This window comes from Gavialis gangeticus, unplaced genomic scaffold, assembly GCF_001723915.1.
Source record: "Gavialis gangeticus isolate Ggan-Ray unplaced genomic scaffold, GavGan_comp1, whole genome shotgun sequence".
NCBI classification, from domain to species: Eukaryota; Metazoa; Chordata; order Crocodylia; family Gavialidae; genus Gavialis; species Gavialis gangeticus.
In genome coordinates, this window is record NW_017729014.1 from 12,822,755 (window position 1) to 12,836,985 (window position 14,231).

The following is a 14,231-nucleotide window of genomic DNA, read 5'->3' on the forward strand; positions in this document are numbered from 1 at the left end:
GGGGGGGGGGGGCACTCAGCCCCGCACAAGCATCCTTTTGTGCAGGTAAGGCAGGGGCCTGTGCACTACTTAAGACCACAAAGCATAGCTTAAGTGCATATGGGTCTCTGCACAGGATGCCTTGTGTGACAGAGATGGACGGCCTGACCCTCGCTATTCCCAGCACAGGCTGCAGGAGTTGTGGGTGCTCAGTATATTCCAGGATCAGGCCCACAGGGCTTTACCACTGACTTAGGTGAAAGCAAACCTAGGCTATAATGACAAGTCCATAAGATACCAAAGGTGAAAACAGCCTGTTCACCATTAATACCAGGGAACCTGGCTAGAGCTAGTGGTAAAACTGACAGTGAATATGGCAAGCTAGGTGCCCCAGGTCCCAACTGCTGTTTCAAGGCGTTGGCCTTCCAGCTCCTGGCCTCATCAGCAATGATGCCTTCTTTCAGAGTAACTGCCTCGGTCCCTGCCACTTACCGGAGTGCCCGTTGTTGGTCATGGTGAAATTCCCTTGCAAGGGTCCGTTGTAACCACTGAGCTCCAGCTGCATCAAGTGTGGGTTGTACCTTACCTTCCTCTTCTGAATATCAATGGGGGATTGGTGCTTGCCAGCACAGTCGGCAAAGTGTCTTCCCCAGTGCTCCTCATCCAGCTCTCCTTCTGCAAGGTGGAAGGGAAGAAGGGCAGATGAATACCACACAGCAGGGGATACTGCTCCATCAGTGATGGCGAGGAGGGTTTCCTCTCTTGCCAGCAAGGCAGCAAAGCCTCTTCATTGGCCAATCATGACCCAAGGAACTGGGGCTGGTTAAAACTGTAGGGTCTTGCCTTTGCCACCATTACTCCCCCTACTTCTTTTCTTTAAGAGGTTTAATAATAGATGCTTAATGAATATAACTTGGCACTTACTTAGCACCTCTGTTTCAATGACTTCTGATTAAATCAATTGACACCCATTATTAATGCAGGTAGGTATCATTAACCCATTTTTGTTCACGTGGGTGACTGAGGCACGGGGAAGCTTCTCGTGCAAATCATCCATCGAGCTAGAAATAGATCCCAGGCATCCTGAGTCACCAGTCATCTGGACTACACTACAGATTTGACATTCCCTCTCTTTTAACATTTTAAATGTAAATGTCAATACATTTCAGCTTTGGTTCAATCTAAGCACTTAACACTTGCTCCCCTCTTTTTCCCAAAACAATTGTTATCCAAATAGTGAAGCACTGCTTTAAACTTCCGAGGCCATTTGCCTTGCCTGTGTACTCCTATATTTAGGACTTTATGACTAAGTAGAGCTGTTGATGCCATCTCTGTCACTCCTCTGGCTTAGAATCAATGTGGAAATCCATCCCTCCCCTTCAGCGGCTCCCTTAAAATTTACAATATATTGATCCACTTTGGCCATTTCTTGCTGAGAAACAGAATACCAGAGTCAAGGTGAAAATCCCAAGGTACTGCTGAAATATCTGACTGTGAAGGGTTATCGCAGCAGTTCAAGAGATGATCTGTTTAATCCTGTTAAACATTGTTCTAAGCTCCTTCAGCATCCTCCCAATTTATAATTACTGTCACTGCCCCATTAGAAATCCATTTAGCATTTGCCAGACTTTTTCCCTTTCGCTTCACCTCTGGCATGCCAGTTTGCAGGCCATTCGCCTGGTCCCTGCCATTCATTCTGGCACGGATGCCGTGGAGCTGCAGGCTCCGAGATGCCAGAGATAACAATTGCAGCCCAGTGCCGCAATTGCAATTAAAGAAGAAAAAAATGTGTGCATTTTACTGCCTCTTGGGTGGCAGCAGGAGTCAAGACCCACCAAAGCAGAAAGACTTGCAGAGTACTAAGAATTAAGAAACATTTCACCAGGGCGAACATACAAGCAGGCAGGTCTTGCCTCTGTATCGCTGTTCCACACCCTCTGAAACTCAGAGTCAGTAAGCAGTCTGTAATGGGAAACCTATTCTTTTCTTTTCAGGACCGACAGAAGGTCAGCTTTTTTTTTTTCTTTTTTAGAGCCCTGCAAAGATTTTTCTCCATTGTTTGCCACCTATTGTTCTGCCTGACAACATACCCCAACAGCACAAAGGAGTCAGAGGGGCTGACACTGAAAAGAACAGCGTTCAAGATTACACTGGCATCAATAAAGGGAAATAAATTAGCTGCCGTGTTACTTTTTTTTTTTTTTTTTAAACAGAAAAGAAAAGCCAAGCGCTCAAAAGAACAGGACTGCCTTAAGGAAGCTGGCGGAGCCAGCAGCAATTGAAAAGCAGTAGTTTCTTTTGTGGGGTTGTTACCTTTGTATGTCCAGTGCATGATGTGAGAGGAGCTGAGCTGCACGAGAAGCAAGTGGAGGACGGTGCCTGGAATCCTCATGGCTCTTGCCGTCTCTGAAATCAGACCCACGTTGGGGAGCGCATGTCTTTAAAAACCCCTGAAAGCGTAAATAACAATTTACTCCGAGCCTGGCCCTCCAGTCTCCGTCTCACCCTTCTCCTCACCCTGTCAGCAATAACAGCAGACACCACCACCGCTATTACGCTTGGGCCGCCCGCTACAACTGCTAGCGGCGGATTATTGATCCGCTGTCAGAGGCTGCCAGTTCTAATGGAGCAGAAGGTCACACAGCTCATGTCCTTCAAACCACCTTGACATGTACTTGACTGACACTTTTTTTGCTCCCTTTTGCTCTCTGATTGTTTCTTGTCGAGGGGTGCAGCACTGCTGTGAGCTTCCACAGAAGCGTACCTGATTGTTTCCTGAAGTGAATGACTTCATTTTTCCCCAAGCAAGCTTTGGAGGCAGAAAGAGGTGAAGGGGCTCATTTTCAATTGCTCGTATCCACAGCAGTAGTTGAAACTGGTGGGACCCAGTAGTGGTCAGACCCTAAGGAGCAGGTTTTCAAATGCTCAGCGCTCCAAGGAACTGCATTTTCAACACACACCTAGTCTACTGACCTTGTGTGACTGGCCTTACTGTAGGGGCCTGAACATTTTGGAAAATCCAGGACCAATGGGCTGGATTTTTAATGCTATTTGACACTAAAAATATGGGTAGAAGCATAGAAGGATTTCTAAAGTACCTAGATGCCTCACCTCCATTGAAGTTAATAGGCATTAAGTACCCAGACTACAGCTTGAGGCACTTGAATATCTTTAGAAATCTGGCCCCAAGCAACAGGATCATGGTCAAACAGCAAGTGAGAGGCAGATCTGGAAAGTAGGTTCCCTGTCTGCTCTTCTGGTGTCCTATTACCATCCTAATATCAAGGCTTCTTTGCCACTAATATCCTTTTCTACCTAATATCCCATCTAGGGGGAAAAACAAACCCCTATGGTCAAGAATCAAATCTAAAAGCAAAAGTAAAATAAAACCCTAATGCAAGCAGCTCAGACAGGTAAGGAGGTGGGAGATCTCACATAAACCCACCTTCTGGGGTTTATATCGGGCTGCAGATAGATGCCATTTTTCTTTTCAGCTTATCTTTTGTAAGTGAACAGTTGATTTTACAAGAGGCCTTTCCTGCCTCTGTGTCCCACGCACTGTGTATTTGAAGTTTGGGAACTGCTCTGCTATTGAGTCCCTTAACCCAACATGTATTTTCCCCTGCCCTCTAAAGAAGACATTTATTCTGACAGCTGCACTGAACTGTGTAGGGACTGAACTAATCAAACATGCCCTGCAATGCCTTTCGTAATCCGTGTGTATCCAGTTGGGTAAATAGTCCTTGAAATTAGCTGAGGGAGAAATTTCAGGGGTTTATACCTGTTTACACTCCCGAATTCCACACACCACCACACTGAGTGTGAACAAGAGACAAGATAGGAGGCTACTTCTGCATCAGTGTCTCTTCTGTTATCTTGGCTGGCTTGAAATTGCTATGTTGGGCTGGATAGTGTGTAGGGACAATCAATTTCCCTGGTCTGCGCCTCATTGATCGGCTCCCATTGCAAGCTACCGCCAATGTCAGGAGAGCCAGAGATGGGGGTCAATGGGTATTCGCGTCCCAGGGAGCAGGCCCCTGACACGTCAGAGCTGAGGGATGTCATTAATGACGTGTCTTGCAGGTTGACCTGAGTCATCATCACACTGCTGGCAGTCATATTGAAGATGCCTCCACTTGGGCACCCAGAAGCAATGGTCTCCTCTGAAGACAAAACTCCATTCCTAGAAGTACCTTGCTTCATGTCCTCCCTCACAACCCTCCCACGCACCAGGGGTAACACCGGCTGCAGCTTCAGAGACTGTGCTGTGAGGATCACACCCTCATTGTCAGGCAGAGCCCAGTTGGCGTTTTTCAGTGCTGGTGTTTGTTATGGGCCAGCTTCGCATTTTGCATAAACCGGCGTGGCTTTCAATGACTTGAATAGAGCTACAAGGATCTCCAGCTGAGAATCTAGCGCGCTGCTTTTAGGAGCCTGATGTGCCCTCCAGGGTAAGTGCCTTGACGTTTCCAAAAGGTCCACGAGCATTCGGATGGTATCTGTAAACTGGCCCCCTTGCACTCACCGTCTTAGAGATGAGGCCATGTTACCTGCAGCCTTGAACCCAGGGCCTTAGCCAATACAACAGCCTACCCCAACCTGCCATCCACATTACTGCTTCTTTGGGTTGGATGGGGGTAGGGTAGACCTCAACTGATGCCCAAGAGCCCACCCACTCTCTGGGAGCTAAGTGGCTGGTTCATAACACCTGACCAGCCACTTCCCCTATTTAAGAGAAAGAAGAGCCACAGGAAGCATCTGGGCAATAGGATTCTTCTAGTTTCTAGGCTGTTTTTGGAGAGTCTTGGTTCCTGGCCAAGCTCACTTCTGCATGTGAATTGCCTCCTTTGGTTGCCGACTTGATTTGTTCCTGGACTCTGTTTGCCTGCTCCACCTTTAGCTTTAATGGTATGATTCTCCAACCTTAATCCCTGATCAGCTACCCAGCTCTGGCACCCACATCCCAGTGCTGACAGTGAGTTGCTTTACACAGCAGTGCAGAGAAACAAATGATGCCATACTCTAGCTCCATACATAAACCATTTGCTTTGCATTGGTGCCCTAATTAAGAATAGAACAAACCAATTTGCAAGGGTACATGATAAGCATATCTTGAGCCCTGGGGCTGAGGTGTGAAGTAAGGGCCATGGAAGGAATCTTTCTCAAAGTAAACACATCACAGATGGGCAGGTGCAATATGTGGCCTTTCTACCCTGCTCTACAGCATGCCTGTTGCTGGCAGGGTGCTAGATGATGTGATGGACCAGTGAACTGTCCTGCTACAGCAGTGTAGGAGCTAGTAATTTTAAAAAAGAACTATTGGTTCCCAAGAACTACTCTGAAAGTAAGACATGGTTTCCCTGTCTGGGATGTAGCACACAAAAGCAAAGGCACCTGATGGCGCACAGGCCCCCATCTGCACAGTTCAGAGCCTAAGCTTCAGGTCTGGTTTTGCAAGCCAGGCCTGCGATTCAGATGTACAGTACGTTCCCTATCAGTTTTGCATGACCTCCAGTGGCTGATCACACCAGCTGCAGCGAGACAAAAAAGCTTAGAGGTTACCTGGGCTATGATCACTGCCCCATTTTGTAGGACTCATCCCTGATTTCTGAGTTATGTGGCTTAGGTAAGGGTCTTGGTGATGAATCAGTTTAGCTGATGCCAGCTAGTTTACGTATAGGGTTACCCTCTGGATAAGAAGCAACAGCTCTGCTATGTGGCAAGTCAGCAAAACTATCTGTAACGATGACAAATACAGTGAGACAGGGAGACCTCTGAGCTGCCCAGGCTCAACCACAATTTGCTGTGGTGGAGCAGTGCATCTAGTTTAATTAACCTTAATTTTATGGAGAAAACAGTTGCTACACTGGGGCTAGACACAACGGGTCAGGGTTTTGGAGTGACTACAAATAACCTGCATTTCTCCATGGGCGTGTCATGGCATAGGCAGGCAAATCAGGTCCTTCTGTGGTCCAGTATTTGAACTTGGAATTCAGGCCCCTTTGGGGAAATTTAGCCCCAAGCTTTTAGTCTGCTCCTCATTTTTAGCTGCTCTGCCAGGTTCATGGAAGTTAGACGTAGAAAAGCCATATTGCATGACTTAACATGCTCCCCCCAACCCACATAATCTCTGCAAGGCTGATTCTCTGTATACTATAGTATCATGTGCTTGGCCAAATTTTGCTTTCACTGATGTAAAAACTAGGGAAATCTACTGGAGATCCTGGTCACTCTGCAGATGGACAAGATAGAAAGTCAAAGATCAAACAATCTTACAAAAATATTACTTTGAGCAGAATTTGTCTGGTTTTAAAATGTGACTGGGCATCCATCACTTCCCTTTGGAGACCATTTCGCCATCTAATAGACCTCGCTACTAGGTAACTGTCCTTCATAGTCAACCTAAATGTTCTGTTGCTCTACTCATTCCTCCTATCTACGTGGCCTTGGACAACCTCAAAATGCTCCTCCTCTGGTGTTGATACTCTAAATTCTCATAAACAGTTATCACAACACTCCCCCCCCCCCCCCCAGCACACAAATGTGCACTTAGTCATCATTTAGCCAAGGATACAGAGAGGATAATGTGATGCTATAAAAAGAAAAGTGATAAAAGTACCTCTCCATTTTCAGGAGAGCTAAAGATTTCCAGTAATGCTTTGTGCTATCTATGGGTCTGATTGCCCAAAAGATGGGCTTACATTGCTGCAGAGTCCATGTCTTTCTGATCCCTCAATTGAAGATTTCGCTTAAATGGAACGTGCTGGGGTATACAGAACGGCTACCAAGAGGACTATGAGCCATGCACAGGATTGAAAATGTTCTGCTTTCAGATCAGCACCTGTCTCCCGTGGTAGGGGAGGGGAAGAGTAGGGCTGATATGACAGGTAGGGTACGTATACATTGGGCCATGGAAACCAGGGGTGGGTAACCAGGAGCTCCTGGCACCAACCTAGCAGAAGGTTGCAGAGCCCTGCAAAGGAACTCCAACCCACACCCTTCTTGCAGCAGTGACAAGCCAGCGGCCAACAATTGCAGTGTTTGGAGCACAAATACTTGCACTCCAGAGCCCACATGTTGGGCTCGCAGGTGTACAGAGCCTGGTAGCAATTATCGTGGCAGCGTTCCCTAGCTCCTGACCACTTGTTAGGAAGGCTGTGCAGGGTGAAACAGCTTCTCACCAGCTCTCCAACCCTGTCTGCATTCCCTCTCCCTTTTTCTGTAGGAGGGACAGGGCGGGAGGCAGTCACAGCACAGGAGACTTCCTGTATATCTACCTCTCCCATCAACAAGGCCCATGCGCTTATTTTCCTGCCAAGCACCTTGCCCATAGTGTGCATGGAAGGTGAGCCTTATGTGGCTATACTAGGGCACAGGTTCTGGCTCTTGCCTCTGGAGAACTCTCCCCTTGTTTGTTCTAGGCTGGTAGAGAGGTTTCTCCTTCCCACGCCGTGGAGTATTTGTACTTGTTGCTTTTAAAAAGGGCCTCCGTGTACCAAAACTGGGTTTTGGTACAATTATTTCCCCCAGAACTTGATCTGGAGGTTGGGCTAGTGCCTGCCCATTGTGTTCCCTCTCTTCAGGGGCCAGAGGTAGATTCTACTCTTCTTTCCCCCCTAACGGATGTGTCAGAATGAAAGTCACTGTTATCCTGTCTGGAGAGACCACTGATGCATTTGCGTACCACCTCCAGGTACTGTAGTTGACTCCTCATTAGATCCACCATGCAGAGAAAGTGTGCTTACTATTCTGAGTGAGATCAATGAAAGCAGCCTAGCAAGAAATGCAAGCTCCCCAAACCTCGTCACAAATCCACCTTCCATACAAACAAACTCTCTGGAGTTTGGTGCTGCTGCTACTCCATTGTGGGGTAAGCCCTTTCTCTCTCTCCCTCTCTCTCTCCTTTTTTTTATTTCAAGTCCACTGTATGTTGAGCAGCTGTGACATCCAGTGGCCAAATACAATAGTTTGGTTTTGTATAGAATCCTTCATACACAATAACAATACCATCGCTCTGTATAGCACTTTTAATCTGCAAAGTGCTGTACAGACTTAATTAACCCCTGCCAAAGCCCTGTTGGGTAAATGAGTATGGCCAGCCTCATTGTACAAATGAGAGGTGAGGACAAATTACTGGGAGGTGCAGGAGTTGACTCATTTGCTTTTTAGACCGGCAAAGAGGGTGAGTGGTTGAAACAAGACGTTGTTCAGAGTAGGGGCAGATTAAGGTTTAGATTATCACGTCAGTGGTGGAGTCAGAGATACAGAACAAAGCAGATACTTCAGGCTGAAGGTGGAACTCAGTCTTTGAAGCATCTAGGGGAAAGTAACTAAGTAATGGAAGAGCACAATAGTCAAAGTCAAGACAAGGCAGGGACAGGGACAGTAAGAGGATGTGAGACCAAGGCAGGGAGAACAAGGCGTACATTTGATAGATAGGGAGATCATGTCCTGTTCTCCTGCTTCAGCTCTGTTCCTTATAGGTTTGGTATCCTCAGCATTGGCCTATTCTGTAAAGGGGCGAGATTCCGGCTTCTGCTGGCCTCAAGCTGACACTTGTGCTATAGCATCCAGTCTCCTGCTGGGCTCCTTCCATTCACCTGTAGGTTGGCTCTTCTAAGCCAATAGGCACTTTGCTACCTGGCTTGCAGTCTGGCTGCCTTCAAGCAATCAGCTGTTCCACAGCCTTATTCTAGCTTCAGTATAGTAACAACTTGATGCCCATCAAGCTCGCTCTCTTTTCCACAGCCCAAGCAAGGTTTTCACCCTGACTAGGCAGCAGCCAGCTGTCTGGCTAACTCTTTTCTGACCAGCACCAGACAGGGTCCCCCCCCCACCATCGTAGGTGTCCTCCCCGAGGCAGAGATGTCCTTGGTGGAAGCTAGCAGAGCTTCATCCCATAAAGAGGTAAGTAAAGCTATCAGTGAGATAGTCTGGAGAGACGGCAGGAAAGTCACAGTTACTATAACTTGGGGCCAGGAGCTGAGCAGGGAGCTGGGCACACCTGGGTCCCCGCACGCACATGTGCCCCCTCACCTGATCGGAGGCAGCAGCGGGGGCAGCAGCAGCTGATTCCCCCTAAGGTAAGCGGGGGCGGAGGGAACGGGCGCAGCGGAGCCGGATCCAGTGGGGTAGCCCCCCGGATCCCTCTTTGCTGAGCCGGCAGGGAGCTGCGCTCCCGAGCTGCGCGCGTGAACAGTGTGTGCAATCAGGCGCGCTCTGCAAGAGCGCGCCGGCGTTTGTGTAGGCGGGCAAGCAGGAAGGACCAGGCAGGAGACTCCAACAAGGGTAGGGCGAAGGCACCACACAGTAATATAAATAAATATAATGGTGTCGACGCGGAGATGTACAGAGGGCCCCATCTGTCGCCAGGACCCCTCGACACGTGAGGTCTACTGCCTGCCCGGAGCAAAGATTCAGGATGTGACGGGGATGATCCAGGCCAGTATCCGGCCCACCGATTATTACCCCATGGTCCTAATCCCTGTGGGCACTAACGATGTGGCCAGGAGAAGCCCTGATCACCTGACGGTGGACTACCACGCTCTGGGGGGGCGTGCTGAAGGAGATAGGGGCACAGGTGGTTTTCTCTTCTGTCCTACCAGTGAGCGGACGTGGAAGACGACACGAGACCTGCATCAGAGAGGCCAGCTTGCGGCTTCGGGAATGGTGTCTCGAGGCGGGCTTTGGCTTCCTAGACAGCAACCCGCACATCAGGATGAGAGACATGGTCGGGTGGGATGGGCTTCACCTTTCCCCCAAAGAAACATCACTGGCCTGGTTACCGTGATCCATACAGCTCCTGACCCATCCCGACTAACTGGATAACGAACACAAAAAAATGACTTCCACACCCAAAGGCTAATCGAAACTGCATTGAGGTCAGTGGGCACTGGATATAACCCCATGTCTGAATGCACATGCCTCTCAGTCAGCTCAGATGGCAGATTGAGGTCACTGCTGTCGCACAAGGTTTGTGTCTGCTTTTGTAACCGTAACAGGATTGATCTGTTTCTAGAGAGCAACTTCTGGCCTGCACACAAACATGTGGAATCATAATGCATGTGTGTGCATGCATATGTGCGCATGCACACATATGCACAGCCCCTCTCAATCACTTTTCTATGACACTCATTAACTTCCTGTCTGAGCCCTCATGTGACAGCTGAAAAGATCACACTTGGTTTAGGATCTGCAACTACAACCCTGCTAATTATGCCACAGCTGAGCGTTTGATTGGATGAGTAAACAGTCACCCTCAGACAGGGCGTTTTGAGGTTTCAAGGGGATGCAAAAGCTGGAAAAGTGCCTTCCTGTCTGTCCCTAAGGAACTGGGTGAGGAACAGGGTGAGTTACAAAGAAGGTGAAAAGAAGTTTGCAGGACCATCATCCTACCTCACTTCACGATTCCCGTGCATCAAAATCCACGTGCTACAGCCAAAAATGAGCAAAGGCTCCAAGATAAAAGCCTCCAAAAGCATGACAGCCAGAGGAACCCAAGTGATTTGACACAAGGAGTCAAGGAGAGGTGGGTACATAAATAAAAGAAAACCTCTTAAATAGTCCTATCAGAAGCTTTTACAAGCAGCCTATAAACAGTGTTAGTCTAACATGCAGCATTACCTTTCTATCACAGTTGCTTGCACCAATCCTAATGTGGGAGGCAACAAGGGGAAGAAATCAGAATTGCCGTGTGCTTCAAGCTGTATCCCTCATGGTGTTCCTCCAGCGACCCCAGACGTAGTGTGTGATGATGAGATGGGCCATGAGATCAGGAAGTCTTGGTTACAAGGATGCTCAGCCACAGCAGGAAATCTCAGCTGAAAGGTAGTGTCCAGTGGAAACCACTCAACACGCAGGCAGGCTGGCACTTGCAAGGAGCGCTGTGGGATATGCTGGATGACTGTGATACATAAGCAGGAATAAAGTCAGACGCACCTGCTCCTTAGGTGGGTGGCGATGCCCTGGCTCAGAAGCCCACGTGCCTGCAGCATTCAGGGAGTGCCTCCACGGTACCAGCCAAGCTCACACCCTGGATTGCATGTCGTGCTGTGCAACGGCAACTGGCTATATTCACAAATTGGCAAACAGGTCCTGATCTGCACAGGTTGCAGGCTTGTGCTAGCATGCTTGGAATACTTACCTAGCTTGCTCCTGTGGCCATATGGCTGGGGGCAAGCAAAACTCAGGGGCATCCGAAACCCCAAGCCTCCGGGGTTGGACCTGCACGTAGGATGCCTACCAAAGGCTTTGGAAACATCTGAAGCCCCAGGTGGGATGGAGGATGTTTGCCAGTAGTAGGGCCGCTTATGGTTCTTGACTGACTCACGGATTTGGAATTGATTTGGCGTGGAATATTAAAAATTCTCTTTAAAAAAAAAAAAAAAGCATGCCTGGAATACTTACCGGGCAGGGGAAATCCCACGACCAAGTTAATACAATTAAAAAGGCACTGTGTAGTGGAGGGTGCACCCTTGTCTGCATGAAGACAGGAATCCCGCATAGTTAGCCTCCCACTGGCCAGCTTCCGGTGGGAGGGTCTCGGCTACACGCTGACTTTATGGAAATGGGAGATTTTTTCCTAGCTTGCTCCTGCAGCCGTACGAGTAAGGGCAAGTGAAACTCAGGGAAATTCAAACCCCAAGTCTCTGGGCTTGGGCCTACATGTAGGATGCCTGCCGAAAGATTTGGAAGTATCTGAAGCCCCAGGCTGAAAAGTTTGGGGTGGAGGATACTTGCTGATGATAGTAGGGCCACATATGGTTTCTGAACGATTCAAAGGATTTGGAACTGACCTGGCTAATCTGACCTGGTATACAAAAACATTTCCTTAAAAAAACAAAAATGCTTGGAAACCCTCAGCGGGCAGGGATATTTGAAACTGGCTCTCAAAGTAGGGGACCAAATCCTTAAACCGGAGCCCATCAAGACGGCAGAGCACAGGGAGAATAAAGGAGACTAAGATCCTGGCAGCCTGTATGATTCAGCAAATGGGCTGCATCTTGTTCCTGGGGTAGGCAAAATTCCCAATTGCTTTTAAGAGACTGATGCAGAAAGAACCCACGGAGTTAAATCAAATGTTTCTTCTACCAGACAGTGAGATGTGGGAGGCAGGGGATTTTGCCTGGTGCCACAGGTACCGTATGTTCTGTACCAGCAACAAAGTGAGGTGGTGGATTCGCTCTCGTTGTAGCCTCTGCTTCAATACCTCTGCACAAATCAATACCTCTGTGCAAATCAATAAGAGGGAGTGCTCAGACTGCAGAGGAATCAGAGGAGCGTAGCTTAGCAAATGCTTAGATCATTCCTGACAACGTGCGTGGAAGGATTCTGCGGGGGTGGATTGATGTGAATTTAGTGCTAGCGGCAGATGCCAGAGCGAGAGGACAAATTGCTTTGTTTAGCTACCAATGTGTTGTGGCCTCATCAGTATGTGTTTTCTCGAACGGCTCTGCCCCCCTCCTTGATCCTGACCTGTGGGGACCCCCTTCTGGGGCTTCTGCAAGCCGTTAGTCTCTCTCTCCTGCTAATCTGAAAGCCAACAGCAGTGATGGCTTTGTGTTCCCGTAAGCCCTCTGTTCCCACTGCCCATCTCATCAGCCATCCAGCTCTCCATGAGAAAGAGTTCTATTATTTTAAATGAGCCTGTGGACTATTTCATTAATTAGCCACAACCCCGCATTCCCACGGAAACCTGTGCCAGTCAGATATCCCACAGCCCCATCGCTGAGGTGCTTAGCTAAAAAAATAGAAAAAATCAGGCAGGGATACATGATTGAGCAGTGACATTTTCACTATCAGCTCTGACTTTTAATATGTTCTGAATGGAGCAGTTGGAAAAAATCTGCTGATCTAAGAGAAAATTATACCAACACCTGAATAGTGCCAGGAATCTGAACACGGATGCCTGCCCAATGCAGCCTCTAGCTGTGCAGGAAGGGTGTCTTCAGCTGCCTCTTCTCACAGAGAAGCATGAGTCAGTGGAGCAGATGCTGTCCTTGGCACAGTACTAGGGGATGGGTTGATAGGGGAAATCCATGTGGCTGTGATTTGAACCATGCATGTGCAGGGGGACACAGGTTCTCAGCGCTCTGTTTGCCATTCACACTTCATTGTGTGGAATTAGCTTGGGGCTTTGCAATGGTTTGTGGGCATAAGGAAAGAGAGGCCTGGACAAGAGGCAGTCTGGGGGAGACTATATTAGGCACCCGTAACTTTCTGGGCCATGTCTTATAGTCACTCTTTACTCAAACCTTCCCGTTGTTTCGGTGGGAGCAGAGGGACTGCTGGATGAGGCCGGATGTTATCCATAGGCATTGCTCACTTTTCCAGGACTAAATGATTGCTTCAGACGGCACCTCTGTTCCCACCAGCCAAATTATAAACCCTAAAAAAATGCTTTCTAAATCCAAAGAGACCTACCATTCTAGCATGGCCAGGGCTTTTGGGTAAGAGCAAGCATATTTCCCTCAGCCCCACAGGCTCTTAAGCCGCATCTGAATGCTTAGTGTTTATAATGCAACTGTCCAGCTATGGGTTTCAAAGCACTTTATAAAGGTGCGCCAGCATTTTTGCATGTGACACACGTGGGGAAACTGAGGCATGCCAAGGTGTGCGTTGCAAAATCCAGGCTGGACCTTAGCACCCAGTCCCACCCAGTCCTATGGACCTGATGAATTACGCTGTCTGGCATCCAGCTGGGAGTTCAGTCCTGCAAGGTGCGGGGCCCTGCCTCAGCACCTGCACGCTCGGATCCCAGGAGCAGCGAGGAGCTGGCACCCAAGGATGCAGAGACTCCAGGCAATATAAAACACAGCTTAGGGATTTTCAGCAGGATAAATTATAATTTGCCCATAAACCCACATTTTAGCTCTGAGGGCCTTTGCTAGCCAATATGGCTTCAGCTCCCAAACTGGATGCAGCAGTACAATCCAGTAGCAGTTAACACAAGAGCACCCAAAAGCAAAGCTGAGTCTGTAATTCCAGCTATGCACTTTCCTCCAAGGCAGGGGGAGCAGAGAAAGCTGCATGTAAGACTGCAGGGACCCTTCTCGAGGTACCCTGGGCCTAATCCTGTTCCCAAAAGGCCCATTCTCCCCAGCAGGAGCAGAACTAGCTGACTCAGGGATGCGGCTGATGGCCTCCAGATGGTGCTATGCCCAGCTTTGTTTGGCCAAAGGAGAAGGACAGGTCAGCACATGTTGACTTTGTTTTGAGGGAATTTAAAACTTGCCTCCGTGTTAGTCTCACTG

The 14,231-nt window shown here is 48.5% G+C and overlaps 1 protein-coding gene across 1 annotated transcript in view; it reads right to left on the bottom strand.

Moving 5' to 3' along the window:
• The window catches only part of CA6 (carbonic anhydrase 6), a 20,710-nt gene extending 18,123 nt beyond the window's left edge, over positions 1-2,587 (bottom strand). The window contains exons 1-3 of the mRNA XM_019511780.1: positions 2,497-2,587; positions 2,293-2,385; positions 472-654 (exon numbers count right to left, since the gene is read on the bottom strand). Coding sequence (XP_019367325.1) covers positions 472-654; positions 2,293-2,371 — 262 coding nt within the window. The 5' untranslated portion in view covers positions 2,372-2,385; positions 2,497-2,587. The remainder of the gene's footprint in view (positions 1-471; positions 655-2,292; positions 2,386-2,496) is intronic.
• Positions 2,588-14,231: the final 11,644 nt, after the last annotated feature.